General features: G+C 39.7%; 1 protein-coding gene and 1 long non-coding RNA gene across 3 annotated transcripts; one reads left to right on the top strand and one right to left on the bottom strand.

Moving 5' to 3' along the window:
* The first annotated feature begins 1,199 nt into the window (after positions 1-1,199).
* LOC132786660 (uncharacterized) lies at positions 1,200-26,858 on the top strand. 2 transcript variants are annotated; one of them, XM_060793249.1, is made up of 11 exons: positions 1,200-1,890; positions 3,898-4,407; positions 13,201-13,382; positions 16,439-16,506; positions 17,905-17,994; positions 20,541-20,819; positions 23,088-23,272; positions 23,649-23,755; positions 24,410-24,563; positions 24,628-25,907; positions 26,175-26,858. In XM_060793249.1, exons 2-11 carry the CDS (start codon positions 3,938-3,940, stop codon positions 26,186-26,188), a joined length of 2,829 nt encoding a protein of 942 aa, XP_060649232.1. In that variant the 5' UTR covers positions 1,200-1,890; positions 3,898-3,937; the 3' UTR covers positions 26,189-26,858. The 2 variants fall into 2 exon arrangements, with proteins under 2 accessions (XP_060649232.1, XP_060649233.1); XM_060793250.1 differs by lacking the exons at positions 1,200-1,890; positions 13,201-13,382 and having other exon boundaries at positions 4,094-4,407.
* LOC132786661 (uncharacterized) lies at positions 26,822-27,702 on the bottom strand. Its single transcript, XR_009632467.1, has 3 exons — positions 27,516-27,702; positions 27,083-27,187; positions 26,822-27,021 (listed from the first exon to the last, which is right to left on the bottom strand). It is a non-coding gene; the product is annotated as an uncharacterized LOC132786661 (long non-coding RNA).

The following is a 27,702-nucleotide window of genomic DNA, read 5'->3' as shown; positions in this document are numbered from 1 at the left end:
AAACACACACACATACACACACTCACGGAGTGAGCATCTCCCGATGCTCAGCAGAGTTGCCAGCCCAACGCGAAATTGCATTTTAAGTATGCGCGCTGGCATGTGAATATTATATGGGAAGTTATGCATACGAGCGAAGTGCAACTAATTCCCGATTCGATCAGATCAGATAATTCACTGAGTAAATACTTCATGTGGATATTTTTGGCTTACAGTAGTCATCGTTATAGTGAATGCAAACTTAATTGATTTATGGCTAATTTGAATAGATTAACAGCTAATGAGAGTTACGAGAGCCGGCAACAACACTCGACGTACGCTGCCTACCTCATCTGCAAATGTGTGAGTTCATATAGATGTAAAAGGGGGCGTCAACAAATGACTTGCTGTGCTCTTCGCATTGGTCAATCGGCTGCTTGTGAGCCACTGAGTACCTGGCCAAGATCGAGCACTTAGACTGCTACAAAAAGTTGAGTATCTTTATTTTCTATTGATCGGAAGTTTGAAATATAAATATAGAACTTATTTCGATGCTTAAGTTAAAATGTATAAAAGCTATCTACTGAGAATATTGCTTTAATTTTCTTCTATGCTTTTAACATTAACTGTTAAACATATAAATAATAATAATAAAAGGTAACACCAAATAAATAACTATTATTTGATTGAATATATTAAAGAAAAAACTATTTGCTATTAGAAAGAATAGAATAAATTTACATATCTTAAAAATATATCGGCCTGTAATATTAATTTTCTTAATTTGCTCTTAAACAAATAAAAAAAATATCCTATCATCAAAAATTATATTTTATTTTTAATATATTAAACAGATCTATAGTAGATATAAAAGTTAAAAATTATGTTTATTTTGATGACTACTTTAAAATATATTTACTAATAATTTTAAAGTGTTTCTAAATTATTTGTAACACTAAATAAATCGACAACATTTTTAACTTTAATCCTTTATTTTAGTTACAATTTAATGTAATCGGTTTTTTGATAATTTAAATTCTTTCGCTTCAAGTTTTTCTCTCAGTGCATGATCGCCAACCGCATTGGATGGAGCTCACCAATACAAAGAGAGCCTCAACTTTAGCCTGTGTGGGAGCTCTTGAGCTGAAACTGAACGAAAGCTACCTTACCTGTTTCGAAATCAAGTTTGTTGCTTCTGTGTCGCTTCGGTGATCCGCACAGAAAGGTGCACGCGCGCATTCTACACGGTTGGCTACACAGAGCGTATTGTTGAGCGAGCTGAACGGATTTTCAATAAGCCAGTAAGGCACAAAAATAAACGACGACTCAAAGCCGTCGGAACTACAAAAACTATTATCGTCATCGTCATCGGTATCGGGAAAACGGAAACGGAATTAGACTCAAAGTCGTTACGATTGATTCGTGTTGTTCTTAAATTTAATTGCAAAACATAAGTGCTAAAGTTGATCGAGCAAGGGGCAATCATATTATGTGAGACACATACTTATATGCGTCATTAGATTTGCAAATGATTCTGCAAGGCTCGTCACTGAGAAGCCCCCCATAAATCTTGTCGGGCTACAGATATAATCAAAGTGCTTGTGCGATCCCATGAATATGCAATGTTCGAAATGATTTAAAATAAATATATTTATTGTGCATAACAAATACGATTCGAGAGAGTTGGTTGAGATTCAAAGTAATTGAAATATTAATTGTTGAATACGACGAGTTCGATAACAAAAAAAGATACAAGTGTCAAACATTGTGCAAAAAATAAATACATACAACACAATATCATAATAACAAATTACAAAATTATTATTTATGCAAATACATTTCCAAATACTCTACACTTGCCTGTACCTGCTGTACCCAATGGATATCGCAAATTAAATCTTTTGAATAAAGGTAAGACCTCAAGGCCTCACGGCCCCAGTCCCAGTCCCAGCCCCAGTTAAAGCTCGCACCCGCACCCGTAAGCATGCATACACACGCACATGAGACCCCAAAAGCCAAAAAGAAAAAAAAACGCGATTTACCAATTTCATTATTAACTTTGATAGAAATCAAATAACAAAATACTTAAAAAGCCAACCAACAGAGCAAATGTAGCCACAATAAAATCAACACACTCTCACATATCTACACACACACACACACATACAGTGATAGATAAATGTATCTACAGCGTTCTTCATTTCATTCAATGACTTTTTGGTGGTCCCTATTCAAACAACTCCAAACAAATCAAGCACCAACTCGATGACACTCCAAACGTCAACTCGAACAAATTTTTTTTTACTCTGATAAGTTCACTTGACAATGAGTTGCAACTAAGCCAGGCCAACCAGTCAAAGCCAAAGTCAGAGACGGAGACACACACACAAAGACTGACTGACAGACTGACTGACAAATAGTGAGACACACACACACACATCCAAAGCCGGGACCCAACAACAGAAGATGGCCGTAGCCGGTAGTGAATATTCAAGTACAAAATTGAAATTCATTTACAAAACTAATTTCAATTGTTGCATTTTCAAGAATTTATTTATACGAGTACGAGCATGTGTACAAGTATGCGTATGAGTACGAGTTTTGGGTATGAGTCTCAGTATAAATATGTGTATGAGTACTATATTGAGATTTTTCTTGGCGCCACCTAAAGTGCCATCCACATTTCCCAAATGCATAAAAGCATGAAAAGTGATAGTTGTCTGCAGTAGGAAAAAGTTTCCACATTTCACCAAAGAAAGGGAAATAGAAAATATTCAACTGATAAAAATCTTTAAGTTTTTAATGTGGACTAAATTTATATTCATAAAGTAATACATTAAGTATTGAAAATAATTTAAATATTGCAAAAATTAGGAAATGCTTTTATTTCATTAGAGTCATCAATCAATATTTATGTAGCTCTTACCAGTAGGTCTCTTTTATAGCCGCCATAAATAACATTTTATTGTATATAGACGCAATTATAAAGTGACAAATTTTCCATTAGGCTTAGTAGACAAATAGTTATTTAAATTTAAATGCGTCATCAAATCAATATTATTTGTTATTTATGCCCAGTTTTGTCTAGGCTCTTAGCATAACAAGTCTTGAGTACCAAATTGATTTTAAAATAGGCCCAAAAACCACTTTTTAATTCTATTAAACTTGACTCATTTGCCAGAAGAACAAAAAAATATATATATAAATTCAACTAATGCAAATTATTAAACAAGGAGCTGGAAAGAATTCTTTAGTGGTATTTGTGTTGTGTATAGTAGATCTTGTAACGCTTTATTATTAGTAACCTCGGCGTCAACTTCTCCAACACCATGTCGAATCACATGCCATAAATCATTTTCCTTATGCAATCCAGCCAAGAGCTGCGAAACTGCCAACTCATCAAAACGCAGCACATGATATGAGAGTTAGGAGAGTGCTCAAATACACACACACTAGCATATATAGGAGTATGGAGTATATCTTCAATCGGCCCAATGCCACTGAGCGATTTCAACGGCTCAATTGTTGACCGAGCAACAACAATGCAAATCAATTCTTTAGATGGCTCGCCCTCAAAATATGTTTTTTGTTGGGCCACAGTTCAAACAATGCCAAACCAAACCAAAAAAAAAACTGAACTGAACCAATTTCCGAGTATCTATGTATAGATAAATCCTAGGCATGTGTGTGTGTGTGTAGTTGTCGGGTGCGTGCTGGTTCCACTAATCAACAATTGTTGTTTCATTTCATTAGCAGAGCAAAAAAGTCTGCAGACTTTCATTACGGATCACGTATCGTTTTGATATTATGATTGAATTATTTATTATTATTGGCTTAAGAATTTAGCCAAACAAAACCGAAACGACTTTATTAACTAAAATGAAAATACAAATTGGCCATGTCATTCTATAATTTTAGTACCATCTGCACAAATATTTGCAAACGTGCCAGCCACGAAATGTATGCCGATAAACGTGGCCTAGAGAAGCCCGGCTCAACTCAGCTGTCGGCGGCAACGGCGGCCGCAGCAGCCGCGGCGGCAGCGGCAGCGGTGGCAGTCACGCATTTGGCCACGCCCACGCATGTGCATGCCCTACAGCAGCAACAGCAACAGCAGCAGCAACAGCAGCAGCAACACCATCATGTGCTACAGTTACAACACCAGCAGCAACAACAGCAGCAACAACAACAACAACATCATCAACAGTTGCAACACCAACAGCATCACATGCAACAACATATGCACACGCATCATAACTTTCAACAGCAACATGAACCAGCCACATTGTCACAGCAGCAGCAACACTTGCAGCAACAACAACAGCAGCAGCAACACCAACAGCAACAGGCTGCCCAGCAGCAGCAACAGGCGAGTCAACAGCAGCAACAGCAACAGCAGCAGCAACAGGCTGCCGGCATGTTTACAAGGTAAGAGTTAGCGCCAATTTTAGCCCAGAGAACCTAAGATCCAACCAGATCGAAAACAGATCCAATTTGGAGTTTATCGTGCAACATCTCGTTAGCTTTCAGCAGCCAACAAATCAGCGGCAGCAACGCATCAAAAATGTGCAACATGCAACATGCAAACTTTTAATTTCAATTTGTTTCGCACGCTTCGATATTTGTCAATACAATTTGAAATGCGAGTGTGCTTGAATGTGTGTGTGAGTGTCTCAGAGTGTTCTAGAAACTGCAAAAAAGGTTGCTTTTCTTCTCGCACTACTTTCAATTTCTTTAAACTGACTTGAATCTTATTTTATTTTCCGATTTTTTTTTTTTTTTTTTCTGTGTGCTGTGTGTGTTTTGTATTTTTATTTTTGTGGCCAGTGCTGCCGGTTTTAATGGCCTCTTGTATTGGCAACTTGTAGTTCACATTTATCTGGCACTCGTAATCTTCTCTCAGCCGCTAACAGTCGCGGGCTCTCCACATGGCACCGTATATACCGTGCGTACCCAGCTAAAACTGCAACAGTAACAGCGCCAACGCCAAGCAGCCAATTCTCGCAAAAGCAAAAAACACAAGCAGCAGCAGCAGCAGCAACAACAACAAGCTGAGGGAAACTTCGCCTCCTTCGCGGCTGCTGTGCCATTTTATTTAGCTCCAATTAATTAGTGCTTCAAATGTTTTGCCATAAGTTAAACCCGCACAGTGCGATTGACATTACCACGTTGGCAATCGGACCAAGAAGACCAAGAAGACGTTGTCGACGAAGACGACGACGACAACAACAAGGCTTTGGGATGTGGTTGAGGATAACCCCGAGAAGTCGATGGCGCATCCACTTCTGGATCGTTTGCTTCTGAAATGTGTAAAACTCACGTGTGATGCTGTTGATGGCTTCCCCCAACTTCTCTTCGCTTTGCTTTTTTTATGCGAATTTCACAAGGAGCCTTGACTGTTCTCGTCTCATGCTTATGTGGGTGTTGTATGTGGGTGTTGTCTCTATGTTGACTGTGTGTATTTTCGATAGACGACCAAATTGTTAAACGGAAGCCTTTGTGAATATCACACAAAATTAGAGCAGTTTGTCGGCAGCAGGCTAAAACGATTTCACTTATCACACAGATCAGTTAAAAATAAATTCTATAAATAAAGGCAAACATTATAGTAGAATGGATTAATTTTTATGAGCGTAGTGCAAATTACAATGCCAAAGTTTGGCTACGGTTGTCTGCTTGCATCATTATTTGTAGCTAAAGCATATTCGATTTTAATTAGCAAAAGCAATTAATTAAATTCATTTTTTTCACTTATTATTTGCATTGTAGTTATTGTTCTCTCTGTTGTTGATTCGAATGTTTAACAAATCACCACAAAGAGTCGCACAAAATTGCCACATTCTCAAAGCAGAATATCTCACTTACAATATTCTAAATGATTCACACTAACAACTATATATATATCATACATATATCTGATAGTTCGAAGATAGTTGCTGTAAAAATGCATGTCATTCATTCAGCGTTAAGATTAGCTTTCATTCAGGGCATCCACTTAGCAAGTGGAATATTTGAAATTCCCATATCGAAATCCATCAATAATTCGAGAAAAGATTTTCACCATTGTGTGTGGACAAAATGTGGCGCGCGACTTCATCGCACGAGGCAGACACACATACTAAGAAGATTCATAATGTGTAAATATGTGAGAAAAAAAATAGAGATGAAGATGATCCCATGGATTTCTATAAATACCTGTAAAGCTGTAGTCGATATACGATACGATGGATGGAGAGTGCGCAAACAACAAATGCCAATAGTCATTTGCCGTGAAACCGAAACAAACAACCGTTAAACAACGAAAACTATATCAATATGCTCTAAATAATAAATAACACTAATTAAAACCAAGAAATTTTTAACACATGCCACATCAACATAAGCTGCAACAACACAACAAACAAACAGACACAAAGTCAGCGAACTACTTCCAAAAGGAAGCCAAAGCCAAGGAAAAACAAATCTCCCTCCACCCTACACTCCCTCCCTCTCTCTTTGGCCAAATAGTGCTGCTTCCTGAGTGAAACTAACCAAATCCAAAGCCAAAAGCCGTTGCGTATTTGTGGGGCCAAGAGGTGGCCCAGCGTCCAAGCATCTCATCGTCCGGCCATTGAGTGTTAATTTTGTCAATTAGCATGCGCAGATACATTTGTATCTGTATCTGTAACGTTGCAAGCAGCATTTTATGCTGCTAATTTCATTAACACATTTCGGAATCGGTATCGGTATCGGCGCAAGTTATTTACCTCACAGCAGCAAAATAGTATCTACAATATTGTAGGTTCATTGGTGCACCAGTTGCACCAGTTACTATCTGAAATATTGTATTTTGTATCTGGCGGCCAGCTACATGTCTAATTCTTTGCACCAATATTTGATGACGCGCGTTCAAGCTAATTGATGTGCCTCCAGTTTTCCTCAAAAAGAAGAGAAAAAAAACGCAGTATAAAAGATTCAGAGCAAATATGTAAGTGCGCCATGTGCTGCTCCCACCGCAGGGGAGGAGTTCATATTGGGAGGGAAAAGAGAGAGGGAAGGAAAAAAAGAAAGAGACTTGCCCCAAGGCGCGTCAAATTATTTAGCTGCGGCATCCTTGTGCTAATTGCCTGACGTCGCTGCCGCTGCCGGTAAAGTGCAGCAGCCGCAAACAAAACCATCAATCCAGAGAGTTTCAAAGTCTCAGCGCGGTTCCAGCGTCGTCTGGGATTGAGCTCTGGCTAAGTTGGGTAATTTCTGGCCAAGCCACCGCCGGGCAAAATATATGTATATACAGGCCACAGCACAGAGAGACAGAACTCAAGTCATGGGAAAATTTCCGTACACACACAATTTGGGGTTTGGCTTACGCCTCAGTCTCAATCTCAGTCTCAGCTTCAGTCTCAGTCTCAGTCGCAATCTCTCAGTTTGAATGCAGCGCGCAGCTCGGAAGCAATCGCCTTCGACTTCGACTTGTGGGCTACGGCAAAAAAAAGTCAGTTTCGCACGCAAATTAAGATAATCGAAAGCAAATGCAGCAACGGTAGCAGCTCCATGGTTAACGCTCTGCAAACGGGTTTACTACCCGGTAGCAACAAATCAGAAAAATATGAAAAATTATGCGGCAACATCGACAACGGCGTCGGCGGTGGCGGTGGTGGTGGTGGTGGCGGTGGTTGAAGGTAACAACAACGGCGACGTTGTCGGTTGCTGATGATGACGTCGAAGTGTGCTTTTGGCAGTCCATCATTAAATTGTGGCTAAGATTCCAATCGGACATACAACACACCGTCAGAGCACACAATGAGAGCATCAACCACAGCAACAGCAACAACAACCACGAATTGATTTCTTTCTTTTGGCTCATTTTTTTTTGCTGCTGTTGTCCTGTGGTGCTGCAAACAGTAGCTGCCACATTAAATAACAATCGCTGCAGTTCTTTTAAGCACACCAAATTATATGGCAGGTTCCACAAGTTAAATCACACTTAATGGATTGTGGCAAGCAACATTAAGAGACAGCTAATAAAATAAGTTAAATTTAAAAGAAAATAAAATCAAATTTATATACATTTAAAAAAAAAAACATTTTCGTAATTGCACAATTGTTTTTGTGCATTAAATTTAGGAATGTCAAGCAAACATTTCATTTCAATGAATTACAAAATCTACTCAGCTTTATAGTTATCGTTAATTAATGACTGATGTAAACTTCATTTGCAACCTCTTTGCGGTGTTTAAATGGCGTATTGTTAACAGACAGGTTGCCTATTCGAACTTCGAAGTGAGCATCATAAAAGCATAAAACTCATAAAAGCCCGAAAACAGAAGCCCAAAGAGTTACCACCTTTTGCACATATCGTAGTAGTAAAAAATACCTCAAGCTTCTGCTCTTTCGGCCCGGCCATATAATTTGGCTAAAGGCCGAGGCCGCATTGGCTTTGGCAACAACAACTTAGCAGCACCCCATGGTTATTAGATGGCCAACATAACCGTGGCAAGGATCGTTTTTATTATGCTTTTTTGTTGGACTCACTTTTTTGTTGTGTATGCTAAACGTCGCCGATGTTAATCTGTGTAGCTGAAGCAGCTCAACTGGCAACTGGCACAGCAAGGTATCGATTACTGCCACCGACTTACGCAGAGACGCGTTGTGTTTTGTTTTGTGTTGTGCTGTGTTGTGTTTTGCTGCGTTTCGTTTTTGGGGGCAAACCACACAAAATCACACAAAGGATTGGTGCTGCACACCGACAAGTGTTTCCCAGGAATTCCAAGAAATTTTGGGGCCGTACCAGAAAAAGCATTGTGCGGCGCCTGGCAATTAATTGTGCGCCAACTTGGCGGTGGTCGTCGCTCGTCTTTCTTTCTGAGTCTGAGTCTGAGTCTGAGTCGGGCGTGGGTTCAATGCAGAGTATAGGGTTACCAGACCAGCCGACCAAACAGCCAGTTAGTCAGTCAGTCAGTCTAGCATTCTGTCAGTTAACTTTGAATGCTGAACGCAGCGTTCATTATGCGCCGTTTTGCACTATTTTCCTCAGAGAGAAAATCATTAGAGCTGCCCGCAGCGTTGAGCTGGACCAAACTATATCGTGGGAATATGGCAAATAAACTCGCCCAAATTACACACACACATACACACAACAAGGGAAGCAGTGGGAGAAAGAGATGGAGAGGTTTGAGTGTGGCTAGACAATTCGAAAGAGAAGAAAAAAAAAAAGCATAGCTGCCAAGTCGCTCCAGGAAAAGCGCAATAAAAATTTGCGCAAATTTCGTGTTTCTGTTGGCCCGCAATTGCTATTGACGGACTTATGGGCTTTGGTTGTGTCTGTGTCTGTGTTTTAGCAGACTGACGCCCCATGCATATTAAAGTCTTGCCTTCGATTGATACGTGTGCGCTGCAGCAGATGAGTTACAGATACAGATACAGATACATCTCAAGCTATAGAAACAGATAAAGAATAAGGGCAACGGCAAAGGGAACAGCTGAAGATGAATGCCCTTAGGCGCCTGTGATTTATTTGCTGCCGAGAATTTTACGATGGCGCTGAGGGACGCCATAAAGAGTGGCATTCAAAATGCATTTTAGTTAATAGTTTCGCATTGTGTTTAGGCTTTATGCGTTAATTAGTGGGCCCATTGGGGTCCCCCAAAAACATATTAAAAGTTCATTCGCTCATTCAGCCCAATTTGATTGGGCTTAGTTGCCATCGGCTCTGGCTGGCTGGTTGGCTGGCTGGCTGGAATGAAAGATGACAACAACAAGATTTGCGCCTAATTTCTGTGGAGCACGTAAAGAGTTTTGTTGGATATCTGTGAAGTAGTGAAGCGTAAAACAAACTGCAGGCCAAGTAGGCTTGATTAAGATCTCTGAGATTAAACATGTGCCAGTGCGCCCAACGAGGGAGGCTCCCAAGCTGCCACCGCCACCGCAACTGCAACTGCAACTTCGTTGCGAAAACTGCTTACAGCTTGCTCCTCCTACGCCGCCTCCAAAATGTTGCCACAGGTTGGCTTTTGCTGACGCCTCGCTAAGAATCGTGTTTATGCTTTTAATTAGCAACAACAACTTGTACATTAAGTAGTTGCTGCAGCAGCAGCAGCATCGCATCTACAGCAGCAACATCAGCTGCCGAGTTGGTGCTACTTGCTGCCTGCAGATTTCAAGGTACCGATAGATATATTAAGAAATGACATGACATGTCTCGCTCACTCCACCTCATCCTTTTGGCCAAAGATAAATTTTGATGTAGATTACAAGCCACAGATGCGCGGGAGTTTCGCTGCACAAATACCATCTACTCGTAAAGTGCTTATATAAATCTCTTTCAGCCTCTCTTGTTATGGCCATTAACACGTTTTTTCGGGGGGCCTTTAGGAAGGATGAGCCTTATATTATCATATTATCGCTTGACCAGATATCTTGGTTTATGATAAATATTTAAAAAAACTTATTAATTATGCCACAAATAGGCAATGCAGCCAGCTGGCAGCTTGAGAGTAGCAACTGCTTGGCATCTTATTCAGCTAATTGGCAGATGCTCAAGTTACCTTGGCATGCGAAGCGAGTGTGGGAGGATGCCCACATCCGTTGACTGCTAAAGATATAGCCAAGCTGATATTGATTTTAAGTACAAAATACTTATAGTAAAATACAATTCATGCTCATGCATATTTATGCATAGATTCATCATTTAAAATAGATAAATTCTAAACAAAGCGTCATTTAGATGTTGCACGAAATACAATATTGTTCTTAATAATTGGCAATTTATATTTAAATATTTGCTTTATTATTAAGAAATCTAATTTATTTTCGACACATTACTTGCTTAATAATTAAGAAATCTAATTTAGGAAGGAATACCTTATATGAATTATTTAATTATTTAAGCACAGTCTTCGATATTTTAATTGACTAAAACAATTCCAAGAATGTCAATAATTTATAAATAAAATATGGTATTTTTAATATACTATGTAGAGGCAATTTACAAAATTGTCAGATGTCTGAAGCCGATAAATCATTTGGTGTAAGCCGAGCTTCGGCAAGTGCCCGGGCATATGCAAATAGCCCCAGGCACAAAGCTTAGACAAAAAATCAGTCAGTCAGTCAGCCAGTGAGCCGGTCTGGCGGACAGGCAGCCAATCAACAAGTGTGGACCCTTCACCAAGCTCATAACAATCATGACCACGCCCACTCCGATGCCCAGTCCCAGTGGCAATGCCATTTAAAAGGCAATCGATTCATATGTTTTGCGACCAACTATCGCAGCATTTAAATCAATATTCATTTTAATTGTACAAATCACCTTGACTTAATTGTGATTGTGTTTGTGTGTGCTAGTGTGTGTGTGTGTGTGTGTGTGATTTCCCCCCCTCTGGGGTGGACCACTCAATTCGGCTTAGATCTGTGTTCTATTATGGGCAGTTTGGAAAATGCCGCAGCCTGACCGCAAAGCCGAGCGGATGCAGGCCAAGAAAAGCAAAAAGCATATAAAAAAAAAACAGACGGTCTGTGGCCGTGGCGCTCGTTTGCATTGCATGCGGCAAACATTTTGTTGCATGCAACGAGCGGCGAACATACACACACACACATACACACTGTGATGTCTGATAGATACATGTGTGTGATTGTTTTAAATGTTAACATGGCCATTTAGAGGCAATAACAGCGGCAAAATGGCAGTCCAACAAGACTCGGAATCGGAGTTGGAGTCGAAGTCGAGAAAGCCAGAAAGGCGCGGGCACTTGCTGTTATTACAACAATATTACCAATATTTATCAAGCCGCTTGCAAAATCCCCTCCATTCGAGCCAACAATGGCAGCAACGTCAGCATAAATATAAAACTACAAATAAAACAACAACAGCAGCAACAACGACAACGACAACCACAACGCTCATACGCCGCGTGCGCCGCCGCCGCCGACGCTGCATAAAAAGACAAATTTATGATTTATGAATTCAACCTTGTAAATAATATGCTCAGAAAAGTACACACGGACAGATCGCTAAACGCTTGTACCGCTCGCTGCGTCTTGCCTCGCCCCGATCCCCTCCTCCCCTCCTGCTGTCCCACCACTCATTGAACGCCGCCTGGCCAAACAAGCGAGCAACCCAGCAAACAAAACCAAACAAACCAGACAACAACCTACCAACCAACGAACCAAGCTGACCAACCTACTTGCACAATTTTCCGCACAAGGCATGTGGCAAGTGTGCCCCACATCGACCAGCATTGCGCCAACAAAACCAACAACAACACAAGCGACTCAGCATCTCAACAACTGCGAAAGCAACATTAACAACAACAACAAGAACAACGAGCTGCTTGTTGTATGATTTTTAAATGCGCGATGAGTTATTTATGCATCTCGCATGCGCTTTTGGTATGTGCGAGCATCTTAACCCACCGATGGCTTTGCTTTATTCTAAGAACTTTGGTTCGTTGTCCAATTAACTCTCTAAGAATTTAAATAAAATAATTCAATTAATCACTGAATATATTTCCGTTACTAATTTAAAATTATATGTATTTCATAAAATACAAATACAACTTAAATTCTACTATATTTTATATCTTATCTTATATTATATATTTTTATGAAAACTGAAGCTACAAATTTTAATTTTCAAATTATAGTTTATGTTTGCTTATACTTTCTTTTATTTAAAGCCTTGAACATTTCGTAAATTATAAATATATATTTATAGTATCTCTATTATCTAACGCTAAAAGATTGTACATATTTCTCAAAAACGATTTGCATTTCAATACATAATTATATCTTAAAAGAAAATAATGTATTCAATGAAGTCCTATATTTATAGTGCCCATTATTATTAGAAATCTATGAATATTAAAATGAAATTTTTGTTTACAAAATAAATATGAAAAAATCTACACTAACTAAATGGAATCAGTCACTTTTATCTCTTCAATTTGTTGCTATCACATCATAAATATTTCAAACACAATGTAATATAATTTATTACACAACATTGCACATATATAGTTGAGTGTCCAATGTGTTGTACGCTGGCCAACAGTGGGTTAAGCGCACCGACAAGTAACGAGTTGGAGGCTGTGAAAACATATGCGCCTGTGGGCCAGTGTCGGCACTGTCCATTATTAAGCTGTAGCTGTGAACGTGCTCATATATATTCTAATTGTTTTTGCAACTATCTTTTGATATTTTTCTTAACTGATTTTCTTTTCTTTTTTTGTTGTGTGTGTGTGCTTGCAGATTCGATGCGAACAAATCGACAAAGGGTGCCTCGAAGATGCGACGCGATCTTATAAATGCAGAGATAGCGAATCTGCGGGATTTGCTGCCGTTGCCACAATCGACACGCCAGCGACTGTCGCAGCTGCAGCTGATGGCCCTGGTCTGTGTCTATGTGCGCAAAGCCAACTACTTTCATGAAGGTGAGTTGAGGGGGTTGTGGTGGTTGTTGTTGCATATATGCATGTTGATAATTGGCTGCACGTTGATTGAATATGCATGAGTCATGGCGTTTTGGAATGGACCACACGCCGCCAAAAAAAAAAAAATAAATAAAAACGAGATTCGCGAAATAAACCGCTAGTCGCATGGTTTTGAGTGCTCCAAGTATTCGTTTATAGTATTCAGAGTGGAGCTGCCTAGTCCTAGTTGTAGTCGAGTAGCGAGCATCACATCATTCATATGTCTATGTCTCCAGTCTCTGAAATTGTTTTCGGCCAAGTAATTGCCTAAGCGTCTAGGCACGCACCCAGGCTGCAAATTGCTGCCGCAGCCAGTTCCGATCTCTCCCCCGCCGCCGCCTGACTTCGTCTGGTTTGCGTTTCATCCTCCTTTAATGCGCATGCGCGCACAGGTCAATGCGCAGGCGCAACTGAACGAGATCAACTCCGACTCCAACTTGGCTTCATTCCACATTTTTTTTCTCCTCTTTGGTTTTTTTTGTGGATAATTACGAAAATTGTTTTTCAAATTAGCGTTGTGCGGTACATAAGACCCATAGATAACACACACATACAGAAATAGAGGGAGTAAGAGTGAGAGAGAGAGAGCGAAATACATATATAAGTACTCGCCTATGAGGCCTGAGCTCTTAACTTGGCTAGCATCTTTTTGCCAGGCCATGTGAACTCGAGCTCAGCTCTGCAGCTTCAGCTTCAGCTACAGCTGCGATCCCCCTTAGTCGAGGCAATTTCACAATTGCAATGGTAACAACAGCAACAACAACAGCATCGTCTGCCTGGCATTGCTATAAATATTGCGATAAATCAAAATGTGCGATTTATGTGTTCTACAAATTGCAAAAAATTAAACTTAAGTACTGTTTTTTTCTCCTTCCATCTGCCTATTTTTTTGCCCCTCTCTTTTTCTTCTTTTTTTTTTGGAGCACTAAGTGTGAGAAATTGTCGGCGTTTGTTAGCTTGGCGTTTGGGTGTGTGTAAGTGTGCGAAAGCTTGTGTTTGTGTGTGTGCTTTGTTATTGTTCATTGTCATTGCACCGTTTAAAAGCATTTATAATCACAAATTGTGTTAATATTGGCACGCTATCGAGTCTGGAGCCTCTGAACACACGCGGCTGGGTTATCTTCAAGTTCACGGCGTTATATATACGTATAAATTTCGCTTTATTGTGGGTGTGGGGCACAGTGGGTCTCAATGGTGGGAGTGGTTGTGATTGTGACTGAAGCTGTGGCTACGGCTGTAGCTGCGACTGAGGCGGCGGCGCGTTGAGTTATGCGATTAATGAAATATTTATAAAACCAAATTGAGTTTTCATAAACAATTATTAATGCATTAGATTAGCCGACGGCTTGAATTGCATCCGACCATTTGTTGTTAGCCACATTATCATATTGGCCAATGGAAAGTTATTGACTAGGGTTGTTAGATGTCTTTATAAATCTTTAAGGATTTATTTAGTTGGCGTAGCAAATGCTTGGAACTCATTAGGCTGCAAATTTGAGAAGCTGACATCCTTTTATTCGATTTAAGATATAATATATTGACATAGTTAGATGATAATATAGTTAGTATGAAAATGAAGAAGATAAATGAAGTTACACAAAACACAGCAAATTTTCTCGATTGCAATTCATTTATTGACTCATGTATATATTGAAATTACAAACAATACGTGGATCTTCCGAATAAGTTCTTTACGTATTTTAAATCGGACGAACACCACAAAGCGCTTAGAGTAAAATAAGAATAAAATAAATACTATTATTTACCTCCACTAGCCAAGAAGAAAAGACTGCCATTAGATCGAAGTTCAGTTTATGAAAGACTTATATTCATTTGAGGCAATTGAGCATTTTCACAGTTTATATAGAAGCATCGGCACGAAAGCTGGAGCTGTCAAAGCAAAATTTATAATTAAAAATAATATTTACTATTGTATCACATAAAGGCAAATGCTAAATCATGTTATAAACAACATAATAATAATAATAAATATTTTTTTTTGATATTTGTAATTTTAAAGCACGGATACTTTTGAAGCTCACTCTTAAGTTCCCCTTAATAATACCATCTTCTTTTAGTTTAAGGGAATATCAAGTATTAAGGGGTTAAGTTTCTCGGCCAGTAGTGCAAAGGTTTTAATGATTTTCCATGTTGATTTCCCCGACAGTCTGAGCTTGGCAACCACGCCCATTTATTTCGACTGCCTGTCTGTCTGTCTATTCAATCGATACGAATTGTTTGCGCAAACAGATTTCTTGGTATTATTGTAATATTAAAACACTGCAAAATCTGAGTGCATTCATGGCCTTTCCGTTCAAGTTCAATGAAATTACCAGTTGCGGTTGCTGCTGAGGTGATTGTTGTTGTTGCTGTGGCTGTGGCTGTAGCTGGTGGTGGCTGCTGTTACAGTGACTGTTTCTCAGTTGCCTTTTTGCCAGGTGCGGGAGTATCTCGTAGTGTTTTAAAAATAATTGATCTTGATGCAGGCTGCTGGCTGCGGCGCAGCTGCAAGTTGCTAACTGCAATTGCACTCAGTGATCGCTGTTGATTTTCTAGTTGTTGTTGTTTTTTTTTGCTGTTGTTTAGCATTGTTGTTGCCGTTTCTACTGTGGCAGCTTTGCTAAAGCTAGTGTTGCTGCCGCTGCCGTCTCAATGACAATGACACATTTTCTTTTTGTGATTCACTTGTTTTTGTATGGCAAGATCATCGCTTATTGTATGTAGAATATAATCAATGAATTTGCAATCAATTGCAATCTAACAATTGCCGTCAGAGACTTAGTGTATTATTAGCAGATACTTTTTTAATTAGCTTCGCTTAATTTTATGCACACAAAATCGCAACACAAACAGCCATGGGAAAAACTCAATACACTAAAATCGATTTTCCTCCTAACTTAATGCGGATGCTTAAAGCCCGGTTGTTTTCTGGGCGCGGCTGTGAATAGATGGAAAAGGTCGATAGTTCAAGTGAAATTAATTTAGTCACATTTTCTATGCATATTTCCCTCTTTCAGTTTTCAAACGTCAGAATGCGCTGCATCAACATCATCAGACAGCAACACCAAATATTGGCTTCTCGAAGGTAAGCAGAGATTGGAGTTTAATAATAAAATAATATACAATTTATACAAAATTCGAAAGCAAAATCAATATAGAAGACACTAATTAAACTGTCTTTAACCATTCAGTTCTAAGAGTCTAAGGAAAGACAATTTAATCGTTCAATCAATGCGTTGCCAACCCAATTACCAATTTATTGTGGTCACAGCAGCTGGGAAAAACAACTCAATTTAAGTGAGGCGCGTTGACAAGTCAACTAGTGAGCTGAAAGTTCCAGGGAAAACAACTCTATTAATGCCACAACTGAGGCATATCATAAGCCAGAAATCATTTAGCTACCGCCACTTGCTGCGCCAAAAAACAAAAAAAAAAGAAAACAATAAATGCAGCTTTTAAGCGAACACAAACAACAGCAACAACTACAGCCAAACTGTAAAGAGCAGACAGTATGCAGTAGACAGTAGTCAGTAGTCAGTCAAGCTCAGGCTGCCTGCCACTGACTGTGGCAAACTCAGCGATGGTCGGCAGATTGATCTACATACCTGTGCGCACTCGTGACTGAATTAAATACAAATATATGTACACTATACATCTACATACATATGTATAAATATATATGAAAATCTGTATGTATTAGCCAAAGCACCATCGGCAATTTTCAGTTGTCAACCCAGACTCTTTGGACTAACAATTTATTAGTGCACAGACGCGAAAATGAATTTGCATTTCCAACACAGCCACAGTTGGAAGTCTGCTTAATAGAGGGTGTTTTTTTAACAAATGCTTTAATTTGCTTTCCTGATCACATTTCTGTAGATATAAGCCTATAAATCCTTGAAGCACTTGCTTTTGCCTCATTGCTATCTCAATCCTCAAACGTTTCATTGTATTTGTTGACAACATAAAAGATACAAAACAATTTAAAAATAGTGTGATACATAAATTAAACAATTAAACATTTTATTATAGTTTTTTTTAAATCAAATTACCACTTTCTTTTTCTAACAGAATTGGAAAAAATACAATATGACAGAAATTAATTTTTCATATTTTACATGAAGTGAAACGCTTTGGAAGATTTTCAGGGAGCTAAGAAAGCAATATTTGTATTTCAAAACGTATTATAATTTCTCATGAATTAGAGTTTAGCTTAGATTGAGAAAAATTTGCCCAAAGTCGTGAGAAGATTATCCAAATGCTTGCTCTATAAATTGTTTATATCTCCAAGAGATTTTGAATGATTGATTTCAAATTTAGCAAAAATCTTCTGTAAATGTTGATATTTAATAAGCACGTATAATACGAAAATTTTAAATATATTTATACACATTTCATAAAGAAAGCATTCAATTCAATAAATAGATTAAATAATGTAGCCACAAAACTAACTCAAAATAACTTTTTTTATTTCTTGTCTTAGGCACTTTCGGGCTTTCTAATGATGCTCACGCAGAATGGAAAACTGCTCTATATATCGGATAATGCTGCCGAGTACCTGGGACATTCCATGGTAAGTTGAAATGGATTTTACTTTTGCAATTCAGTTGGTTTTTGTGGCTTGTTTGCGATTTGCGCGAATAATTAGAAAAGCAAAGTCGACGAAAGTTTTAGGCTAAAATTGTTACAGTCATTGATACAAATCTCTGACAAGCGACAACAGGCAACAACAGCAGCAGCAAACAACATCGACATCAACTTAGCAGCAGCAACTAAGCAGCAACAACAACAGCAACAACTACAAACGACAGCAGGACAGCAGATATTTGTTGCAGTTTTTTGTTTTTTTGTGTATGGCTGCTGCTCCCGTTGACAAGTCAGTAACAAACTGACTGCCACAAGAGACTCGATTCATTGAGCTTACATAAATCTGCAGCTTGTACTACACAAAAGTTCCTTAAAACTGTTGCAAACAGCTTAACTTTGTTACCGCTGCTGCTGCTGTTGCTGCTGCTGAGATGTTGTTTCAGTTGCTGCTGCAGTTGCAGCTTGTGCTTACATTTTGCCGCTGTTTCAAGTTTGGTTTATCGCACGTTTACGCTGCTTAAATAGCAAGGTTATACATTGTGGCCTTTCACTTTGCATTTGAAGTAATAAAGCTAAATAAATATGCCTGCGCTGCATATAAATGCACTCGCATGCAGCACATGTGACATATCTCCGTTCTACATAACGAATACGAGTGCGAATACGAATACGAATGCAACTGCGAATGTGAGTGCCAGTTGCCAGAGTTGCCGAGACGGAGCGAGTGCAGTTAGTTATTCATCTAAAAAAAAAAAGAAACAAACAGACATTGACAAAGGTACTGTTATTCGCATATGCTGAGAGATTGTTTGTAAGCCAGCCTCTTGATGTGCCTTGCCGGTTACAATGTACTTCTACATATTCAACTCTCGCAGGCCGCCAAGCAAGCATCAAGCGATCGACCGGCAAAGGGGGCGTATGAGTTATCTGACTGCAACTGTAGCGCAAAACTGTCAAAAACCTGTGAGAAATCGAAGCATTTTGCCAATAAATCATATTCTAGGTTGTCCTAGTTGTATTGAATAGTAATACAAAATGCCTGTTATGAGCCACGTATAACTCTAATCACGATATAAAAGTCGAAATAGTTTTTCAACTACTTTTTCAAAACAATCAATGCATGAATTTTTCATTTTTCAAAATAATAGTTCTTCTACTTTGACTCAATAAGGTTAAGAATTGCAAGTGTGATTATTAGTTATATTAAAAAAAGAATAATTCAAGAAATATATAGTCTGAAAAGTAGAAAACATTTATTAAATCACATATAAAAATACAACCAATACTTAAATTACATATTTTATTATGCAGTTTTATAGCCGCAGCCACAAAATAAAGTTACAGATGGTTTCCGGCAACTTGTTGCCAACCCCAACATCAGTTGTCTAAACTTTCATAGAGAAATCGCTTGGGGTCCGATATTGTGGGCCAGACATTTAAGACCTGTCAGAGGCGAGTGCATTATTACAAGAGCTGTTAGGACCCCCACAACAACACCAACAACAACTCGGCTTAAGACACTTGACAGCCTTTGGCCTATGGGCTAGACCTTATCAGGGGACACCCACAACACAATAGCAGCAGTCAACGGCAAATGGTCAAGCTGCTGCTGCTTCATAAATTTATCGTATGCCATGTGTTGGCATAATTACGGCACAATAACTGTGGGCACACACATGAGCAGGCCCAAAAGTGGATTGCCCAACCTTTTAATTTGTAACAGGCAGGCCAAAAGCTCACAGTTAGTTAACGGCCAAAACGGCAGTAAAACCGCCAAAGTTGCAGCCGACAACAACAACAAGTGAAGTTAATTAACAAACTGCCAAAAATGTCAATAGAGCTTGTTGTTGCAATTGCTGCTATAGTTGTTCTTATTACTGTTGTTGTTGCAGTGGCTGCTGCTGTTGTTTGGGCATCATAATTCCAATTGGATTTTTGCATATTGCCATAACAAGTTGCCACTGTCATGTGTCATGTAGCGACAGCAGCCATAAATAAATTACAAATGCAACAACATGGCATTGTAAATTGGCCGATCGCCTGGCTTCAACTATCTCTCTCTCTCTCTCTCTATGTCAGTGTTGTCCATAATTGTCAACAATAATAAAAAAAATACAGAGAGAGAAAAAAAACACACACATGACATTCGACAGCGAACCTGATGACCGTGCGAAACTATCGCCTGACATCTCATTAACAAATTAAATTTGACATCCTGTAAGATTTCTATTTGAATAACAGCACTCAAAAGTCCTCAACACGCAGTGCAATAAATTAAAATTTAATGGTATTCATTTGTCATTTAATAATTTGCAATAAATCATAAATCTATTAAAAATTTGCATAAGCTAGATTATTTGTTAAATTGTTATTCTAAAATTATTCAGAATAGCCAACATTGTTTTCATCTGGAGCACTTAGAATGTTTGCCATCACTGAGGTGCAATAATCAATTAATTTACTGACTTATTTACATAAAATATTCACTAGCAACTACCACATATTAATGCTCTCTCGAATTGCCGTTCACAGGAGGATTTACTCATACATGGGGATTCCGTTTACGATATCATTGACAAACAGGATCACGCAACCATACAAGCCGAGCTAAATCGGAACGTGCCACCGCAACCAGGTGGCAGCAACAGCAGCAGCAGCGGTGTTGGTGTCGGCGTTGGCGTTGGCGATTCGACAGCCAGCAATGGTAACAGCGGCGGCGCCTCAAGTCTGGAGGGGGAGCATCGCATGTTCCTCTGTCGCATGAATGTTAGCCGCAATGCGCGACGGCAAATGCGTTTCGGTGATCAGAAGGTGAGTGTGTTTCTTGTCTATCTTTCAGTGTTTCTATGTGTGTGTGTGTGTATGAGTAAGCGCGTGTAGTCTCTGACAGAAATTGATGAATGAATCACCTGGGAGCGTGTTGCGTGTAACACTTTGGCAACCAAGCGAGTAAGCGAGCCTGCAACACACAGTCGCAGTCACAGTCACAGACGCAAGTCAGTGTGTAAACCGCCACGCAATGAATTATGCATGAGCCGCATGCGCATGCGTCTCGTCTGCCAACCGGCTGGCCTGACTGTCTGACTGGCTGCCAGGCTGCCTGGTCATACATCTCTTAGCCAGCCAGCCTAGCCGCAGCAGCAGACAAGCAGCCAGTCAGTGAGACGCTTTGCTATAAGCTGACAAACGATGACAGTTGATGTGGAACGGGTGGGTGCCCAAGCATTCGCTGTTGACTGCTCTGATTGGCCGCCTCCTCTGATCGTCATCATCATCGTGTCAGCATTCGCATCATAATGATGTTTTTTTTGTGAGGCGAGTGAGGAAAAAACACTAAGAGTCGTTGTTGGCCATCAGCAATATAAATGAATGCGAGCACAATATGAAGTTGTCAGTCAGTCAACCAGTCAACAAAAGTACAACGAGTACTCTGGGTACTCATACTCGTATTCGTATACGTATTCGTACTTGGCAGCAACCGCGGGCAGGTTCAACCAGTCAAGACCAAATCTGTCAACGCGTTGAGCCACAAAGAAGAGAGAGAGACGCGTTGAAAAATCATGTGGATGCTACCCGTCTTTGCCAGCAGAGTGCTTTGCTGCTGTCACAATCTTGTGGGCGGTCGCTGGTCTTTTATACTCCGGTACTCATACTTGTTGTATTCGTACTCGTATGCAAGCATATCTTATTTTTGTTCAGTCTCCTTTTTTTGCGCGCACTCTGAAGTGCGCAGATGTGCGACGAGAGTTATGGAGATAAAGCGAGGCGTTGACAGTTGCTGCAAACGTTTTTAATTAAGTTGCAAGTTGGCACTTTAATGAGGTGCAGGAAGTGTTGCCACTTGGTTTACTTTTATTTTCCCAGCGTTATGACACCACATGTACCCACACACACACATTCTTTAGTCTCAGAGTTTGTTAGATCGAAATGAAGATAAGGTCAAGTAGATCAAGTATAACACTAGCTTTAAGTAGCAAAACTATGCAAAGCTTATCTAAAATTACAGTGAAAACATGCAAGCTTAAAATAAAATTTAGCTAAACATTTAAAAGGTTATCTGTCTACTTTGAAAATGTTCTGGGAACTTTTTTTTGTATAGTCTTACTCATGGCATATTATGATAACATTTATTTATGCGGGCTTAAATCGATATTTAAATGCTAAACATTTACCTGCAGCTTTATAAAATCTACAAAATATGTTTTTTCCGGGGGGACAACTTGGTCCCAAGTAAAGTGACTGCGATAACCCATAGAGCAAGAGCTGTAGCAAAAACTAAAATGCGGCACATTCACCCGGCACTCGTTAATATGCAATAAAAATGGACCAATAAATAATTATGAATGAGGTCAGCATAGTTCAGAGCTAGTACCCAGAGCACAGAGCATAGACAAGCGACCAGAAAAAAAAATACAAAACCCCCAACAATGAGAAAAGGAGACAGAGACGGAGATGGAGATGGCGACAGCGCTGTGGCAGTGGCGCCTGCTCCCCAGTCTAAGGTCGTCTCATTTACCAACTAAAAAAAAAAAAAAAAAAAGAAATCGAAAAAAAAGAGTCAGACCAACAGCGGCAGCGTCTGCGTCATCGATGGGTTGGGATCGGGTTCGGAATCGGAATCGCAGTTGGAGTTGGAGTTGTAGTCTGGTCTGCATTTGCATTTAAGCAGATGAACGGGCCATAAGCTACGAAATGCAATTGCAATGGAGAACTAAATGCAGGCACGTTTTAATTGGGAGACAATGGCTGAGACTCAGACTGTGACTTCTCCATTGAGACTGCCTGGTGTGTGTGTCTGTGTGTGTGTGTGTGTTTGTTGTTGTTGTTGTGAAGGAGTCTGGGACTCCATTCTGCGTATGCTGGCACACAGAGTAAACAATTCAGTTATTGCCTTTTTTAAATTATGGAATCAGAGTAAAATGTCTATGAGCCAAGGCATGCCAGCCCAAAAATGGCCACAAACCAGCGGCGACAACGTGCGCGACAATTTTCGTGGGAGCCGCCACAGTCATCGTCATCGCCTTTTACATAGTTCTTACGTCTCGTCTTGTTTCGTTTCGTTTCGTTTCGCTTTTGCAGGTCGTTCTGGTACAGGGTCACTATTTGTCATTCCTGCCACTTTGCAGCCGTAACGAGCCTGTCTTTCTAGCCACCTGCACACCCATCGCCATGCCCGAGACACGCGAGTGTGTGGTTCAGGGCGCCACCAATGTGTTTACCACCATCCATTCCATGGACATGAAGATCGCACACATTGACAAAAAGTAAGTAGTTAACTTGACTAACTTTCAATTGAAATAAATATAAATATAATTTGGAGCATTCAACACTAAAAACTTGTACCACTCCATTCCAAACCCAAGCAAATCTTTTCTTAAACACGCAATAATTAACCACAAAATCTTCTAATTGTTGCTAATTTCATTTTTTCTAATTTGCAACCGGTTTTTTTTTGCTTTTAATATATGTATATATTTAAAAATATATGTACCTATCTATTACTTTTTATCATTTAACCTTTTCTCACATCTATTAAAATACTATATAACAAAATTATCTATAGCATTATCAGTTGCAAGTTCAAGCTAATAAATAAATTAATTAATTAATTTACTATCCATTCATTATCCTTGTTTGCAGTGGCGAGTTTCATTTGGGCTATGATAAGACAGCGCTTCAAGGCACCTCCTGGTACAATTTAATACACAGCGAAAATCTACGCGAAGCACAAAGCAAACACAGACTAAGTAAGTGAATCAATTCCTTAGTAGCTATTTAAATGCTTTAGCTCAAACGGTCCAAAAAGGAAACTCAAAATATTATATTTTCGATCATAATTTCTTATTATTAAAAACTTTGAATTTCATATTCACGATCACAATTTCTTATAATTAACATCAACTGCAAAGTCAATAGTGGATCAACATTCTAAATAAAATTAAATAATTACAATTACAATAAAAAAAAGAATAGACACAATTTCAATTCTATTTTAAAATATGTCAAAAATTAAACTATTCTTTGAAAAACATAGATATAAGTAAACAATAATCTTAATATTCAGTTTAATCATGTATAGTTTAAAAGAACCATAGAAAACCCAATTTTTGGTTTTTGTCAATTCCAATTCTTTTTATAAATACAAATTATTTATTTGATAAATGCAAATGTACAAATTTGAATTAAAAAGTAGTATAAATTAAAAATTTGCAGCGAAAATAAATTGGAAAAGAAATCAAGATTAATTTGTTAACAAACAATTTTTGGAAAATCAAAAAAAAAAAATATTTTGTTCCATTATTTATTTATTTATATATACAATGAATTCTAGTGGCAGTTTCGCTTCGCTTAAAACTTGTCTTCATTCAGCAACTGATTTATATCTCCCACTTTCTTTGCAGTTACGCAATCGGAACAGGATCGCAGCTGTATATTGCTCGTACGCATGCAGCGCTCTAGCGGGGATTACACCTGGGTGCATGTCGTGCTCCAGGTGCGAGACAGTCCCGATTCCACGCAACAGCCGGTCATCGTTTGCACCAATCAAGTGCTGAAGTAAGTAAACCCTTTCGCTGGCAATTACTCAATTCTCTAGCTAACTGAAAACGAAACTTCTTAGCGAACGTGAGGCGTCCATAATGTTGGCCAACTCTTGGCTCTATCATTACTACACCGTCCAGTCGAAAATACAGTTTGGCATGCCACTCGACAGCGCTATGCGTGTGCCGCCGGGCAGCAGCTCCAGCGGCTACTACAGTTCACATCAGCAGCCACTGGGCGGCGGTGGGACTGCAGGCGTTGGCCTGGGCATGAGCAGTGGTGCGGCTGGGCTATCTGGCGTATTTGGGAGCCATCATGCGCATCATCATCATCATCATCATCATACAACGGCAGCGGCGTCCTATCATCACCATCATCCGCACATGGGCGCCGCCTATGGCGGAGTCTATCATGCTGAGAGCGCACTGGAGCTCAAGGAGGATCAGCAGCTGTATGGCTTTCAAGCGTCAACGGTTGGTGGCGGTCTGGAGCCCGTAGACTATAGTCAAGTGAATGGGGGCAGTGGCAGCGGTGGCAGCGGCACGGCAGGCAGTCAAAAGTCCACGCAATCAGCGACGCCGCCGCCGCCCAAGAAGCGAGCACGCAACAAACTTGAGCCACTTTATTTGCACGCCGAGCGTTCGCCAGCGGCAGCCATAACCCCCGAGCCCGACTGCTATGCCCTGCATCCGAGTAGCGCCTATGCCACCGCTGCAACGGGTGCGGCGACGGGCAGCAGCAACGGCGGAGGCGGCGATGCCAGCGCCTCGGTTATTTATGCCACAATTGTGCCGACACGTCCGCGTTTGCTCAACAAAACGTTGCCGCCGGATCCGGCGGATTTCATTGAACAATGGAATCCCAGTCCGCCATGGTCAGAGTCAGCGCAAAAGGCTTCGCTGGACAGTTTTGGTTCGTCGCATGAGCTAAGTCCCTGCATCACCACAACACCTCCCACGCCGACGAGTGCAACGCCACAGCATGGCGGAGGCTTGAGTGCCTCGCAGCCAATTGGTCCTGCGTTCAGTTTTGAGTGGATGTCGGATCCGTTGGTGCCGGTGGCCTATCAGCAGTGGCCGCCAGCGACGGGTGATCATCATCAGCATCTCTCACAGCATCTGGCTGCTGCCCAGCAGCAGCAACAGCAACACCAGCAACAACAACAGCAGCAACAACAGCAGCTGCAACAACATCATCAACATTCGCAGCATCCACAGCATGGGCAACAGCATCCACAACAGCATACGCAGCATGCACAGCTAACGCTGCATGGTGTTCACGTGGCGCGTGTGGAGCTTGCCACCGAATCGATGGTGGCCACAGGCCGTGCTGATGCCACGGAACCAGTCGATGATAGAGGTTAGTACATTTTTGATTGGCACGTTTCAATTCGCGACCAGCTGCTAATTAATTAAGATTCGAAAACAAAACAGCTTGATAGCTCAAAAAAAGAAGCTATCGAAATACATCTAAAACAAACTATAGAAAAATGTTTGATTAAATAAACATACAATAAAAAAAAAGCTCTGGTCTCGAGGCAGCAATTGGCGCTTCCGCCAAGATTTGTATGTGACACGCTTATGCTCGCACTCTCAAAAAATTCATTCTTCTCTTTTCTTCTCACAGATCCAAAAAATTAGTGACCTGCGCATTATGCAAAGCTCGGAAATTCCCAGCGCGGCTCGGCGTGCAACGGGCAGGTGATAATCACACTTAAATTAATTGCCACTTGTCATCTTAGCGTTTAAATTATTTTTATCTAACTCAAAACAAAACAAAACAGAGAAGAGAAAAACTCACTATACACACCCGGGGCAATAACAACAATAACAATAGCAAATAGTAATAGAATAGTTATCATTATAAGCACAAAGCTCGACAGCTATCTACTAACCAACTAATTTGTTTAAGTAATGTTCATATAACACCAATTTTTTCAGTGCAATTTTGTTTAAAGCTTAAACATTAAAATATAATAACAATCTATACAATATATAAACTTAAACTCGTCGGAAATTAGTTTTACGATAAGCAGCAACTGGAAAAGCAGAAGAGCTCTATTAGTTGTAAAAAATAAACAACATTTTTAAGTGTCGAGGCGTCTTTTTTTATGAGTATTTTTCACATTTGTTTATACATATATAGTATGTAAAATTTTATATAGTACCATATACAGCTAGACGAATTAGGTTAATTATTTTATTTATGAACAGTTATTTATAAACACAAATATTTATTACCCTTATCGCATCTTACTTTTGCTCATACAATAAAAACAAAACAAGAGTATTTCGATTCGAAAATCTAAAAGAACCAACAATAAAATTGATTTTTATATTTTGAACGTGCTTCAAGTGAGGTGAGTATTCAATGAAAATTATAAGTAATTTTCCAAGATTGTGAAATACTTCATTCAATTAATGGGAATTCAAATTGTTAGTGCTTAATTTGCCATATATAGACCCGTGACTATCTAAAATCAAACTTATTTATGAGTACATGTATTAAAAGTGTTCGTGATAATCTCAATGTACCGATATAGTCAAAAGTTCTTCACATTGTCAAATCATATGTACAAATATCTTTCATTGTCTTCCGTTTATGTGCTCTCAAGGCAACTCACAAAATTTATGATCCGTCTGAAACGCCAGCAAAAAAGAGAGAGAGAGAAAAACAACGTTATGGTAAATGTCATGATTTTAAGTTTCCATTAATGCATTGCACTCTGAACCAGCCACCGAAACCGCAGCGCGCTCTTTCAGTCCGTTGGCCAATCTGCTAAAAACGCTTTCGCCGAAAAACACAAAACAAAAACCAAAACGGAAAAAAACGAAAAAGTAAAATAACCACTCCCCAAAGCACAGTATTGGTGTCTTGTTTGGAGACATACTTCGTAGTCATAGACATTTTCAGTTTGAAACTACGAGTACTCATAGTCATACTTTGCAGTCGTAGTCGTATTCATACCACTTCATGGGTGACGACGAAGCTGTGCAGCTTCATAGCTCCAACCTCTGACGCAGAACAGACGCCAGACCGAATCGAAATTCACACACAGCAGCAGCAACAGTCACTGTCCATGGCGATGAGGCTCCTTTATTTTGTTTTTATTTGAGTCTTTGGGATTTCGGATGCAGTTGCAGAGATCTCTGGT

Source organism: Drosophila nasuta, chromosome 2R, assembly GCF_023558535.2.
Source record: "Drosophila nasuta strain 15112-1781.00 chromosome 2R, ASM2355853v1, whole genome shotgun sequence".
Lineage (NCBI taxonomy): Eukaryota > Metazoa > Arthropoda > Insecta > Diptera > Drosophilidae > Drosophila > Drosophila nasuta.
The sequence above is the reverse complement of the archived record's forward strand: the minus strand, read 5'-3'. Positions and strand labels throughout refer to the sequence as shown.

What these genes read in the sequence shown, in the direction of transcription:
- LOC132786660 (XM_060793249.1), top strand. Translation starts at nt 3,938, where the DNA reads ATGTATGCCGATAAACGTGGCCTAGAGAAGCCCGGCTCAACTCAGCTG. An exon ending in GCTGCCGGCATGTTTACAAG is followed by an intron (nt 4,408 to 13,200) that starts GTAAGAGTTAGC and finishes GTGTGCTTGCAG; the next exon opens with ATTCGATGCGAACAAATCGA. An exon ending in AGTACCTGGGACATTCCATG is followed by an intron (nt 17,995 to 20,540) that starts GTAAGTTGAAAT and finishes TGCCGTTCACAG; the next exon opens with GAGGATTTACTCATACATGG.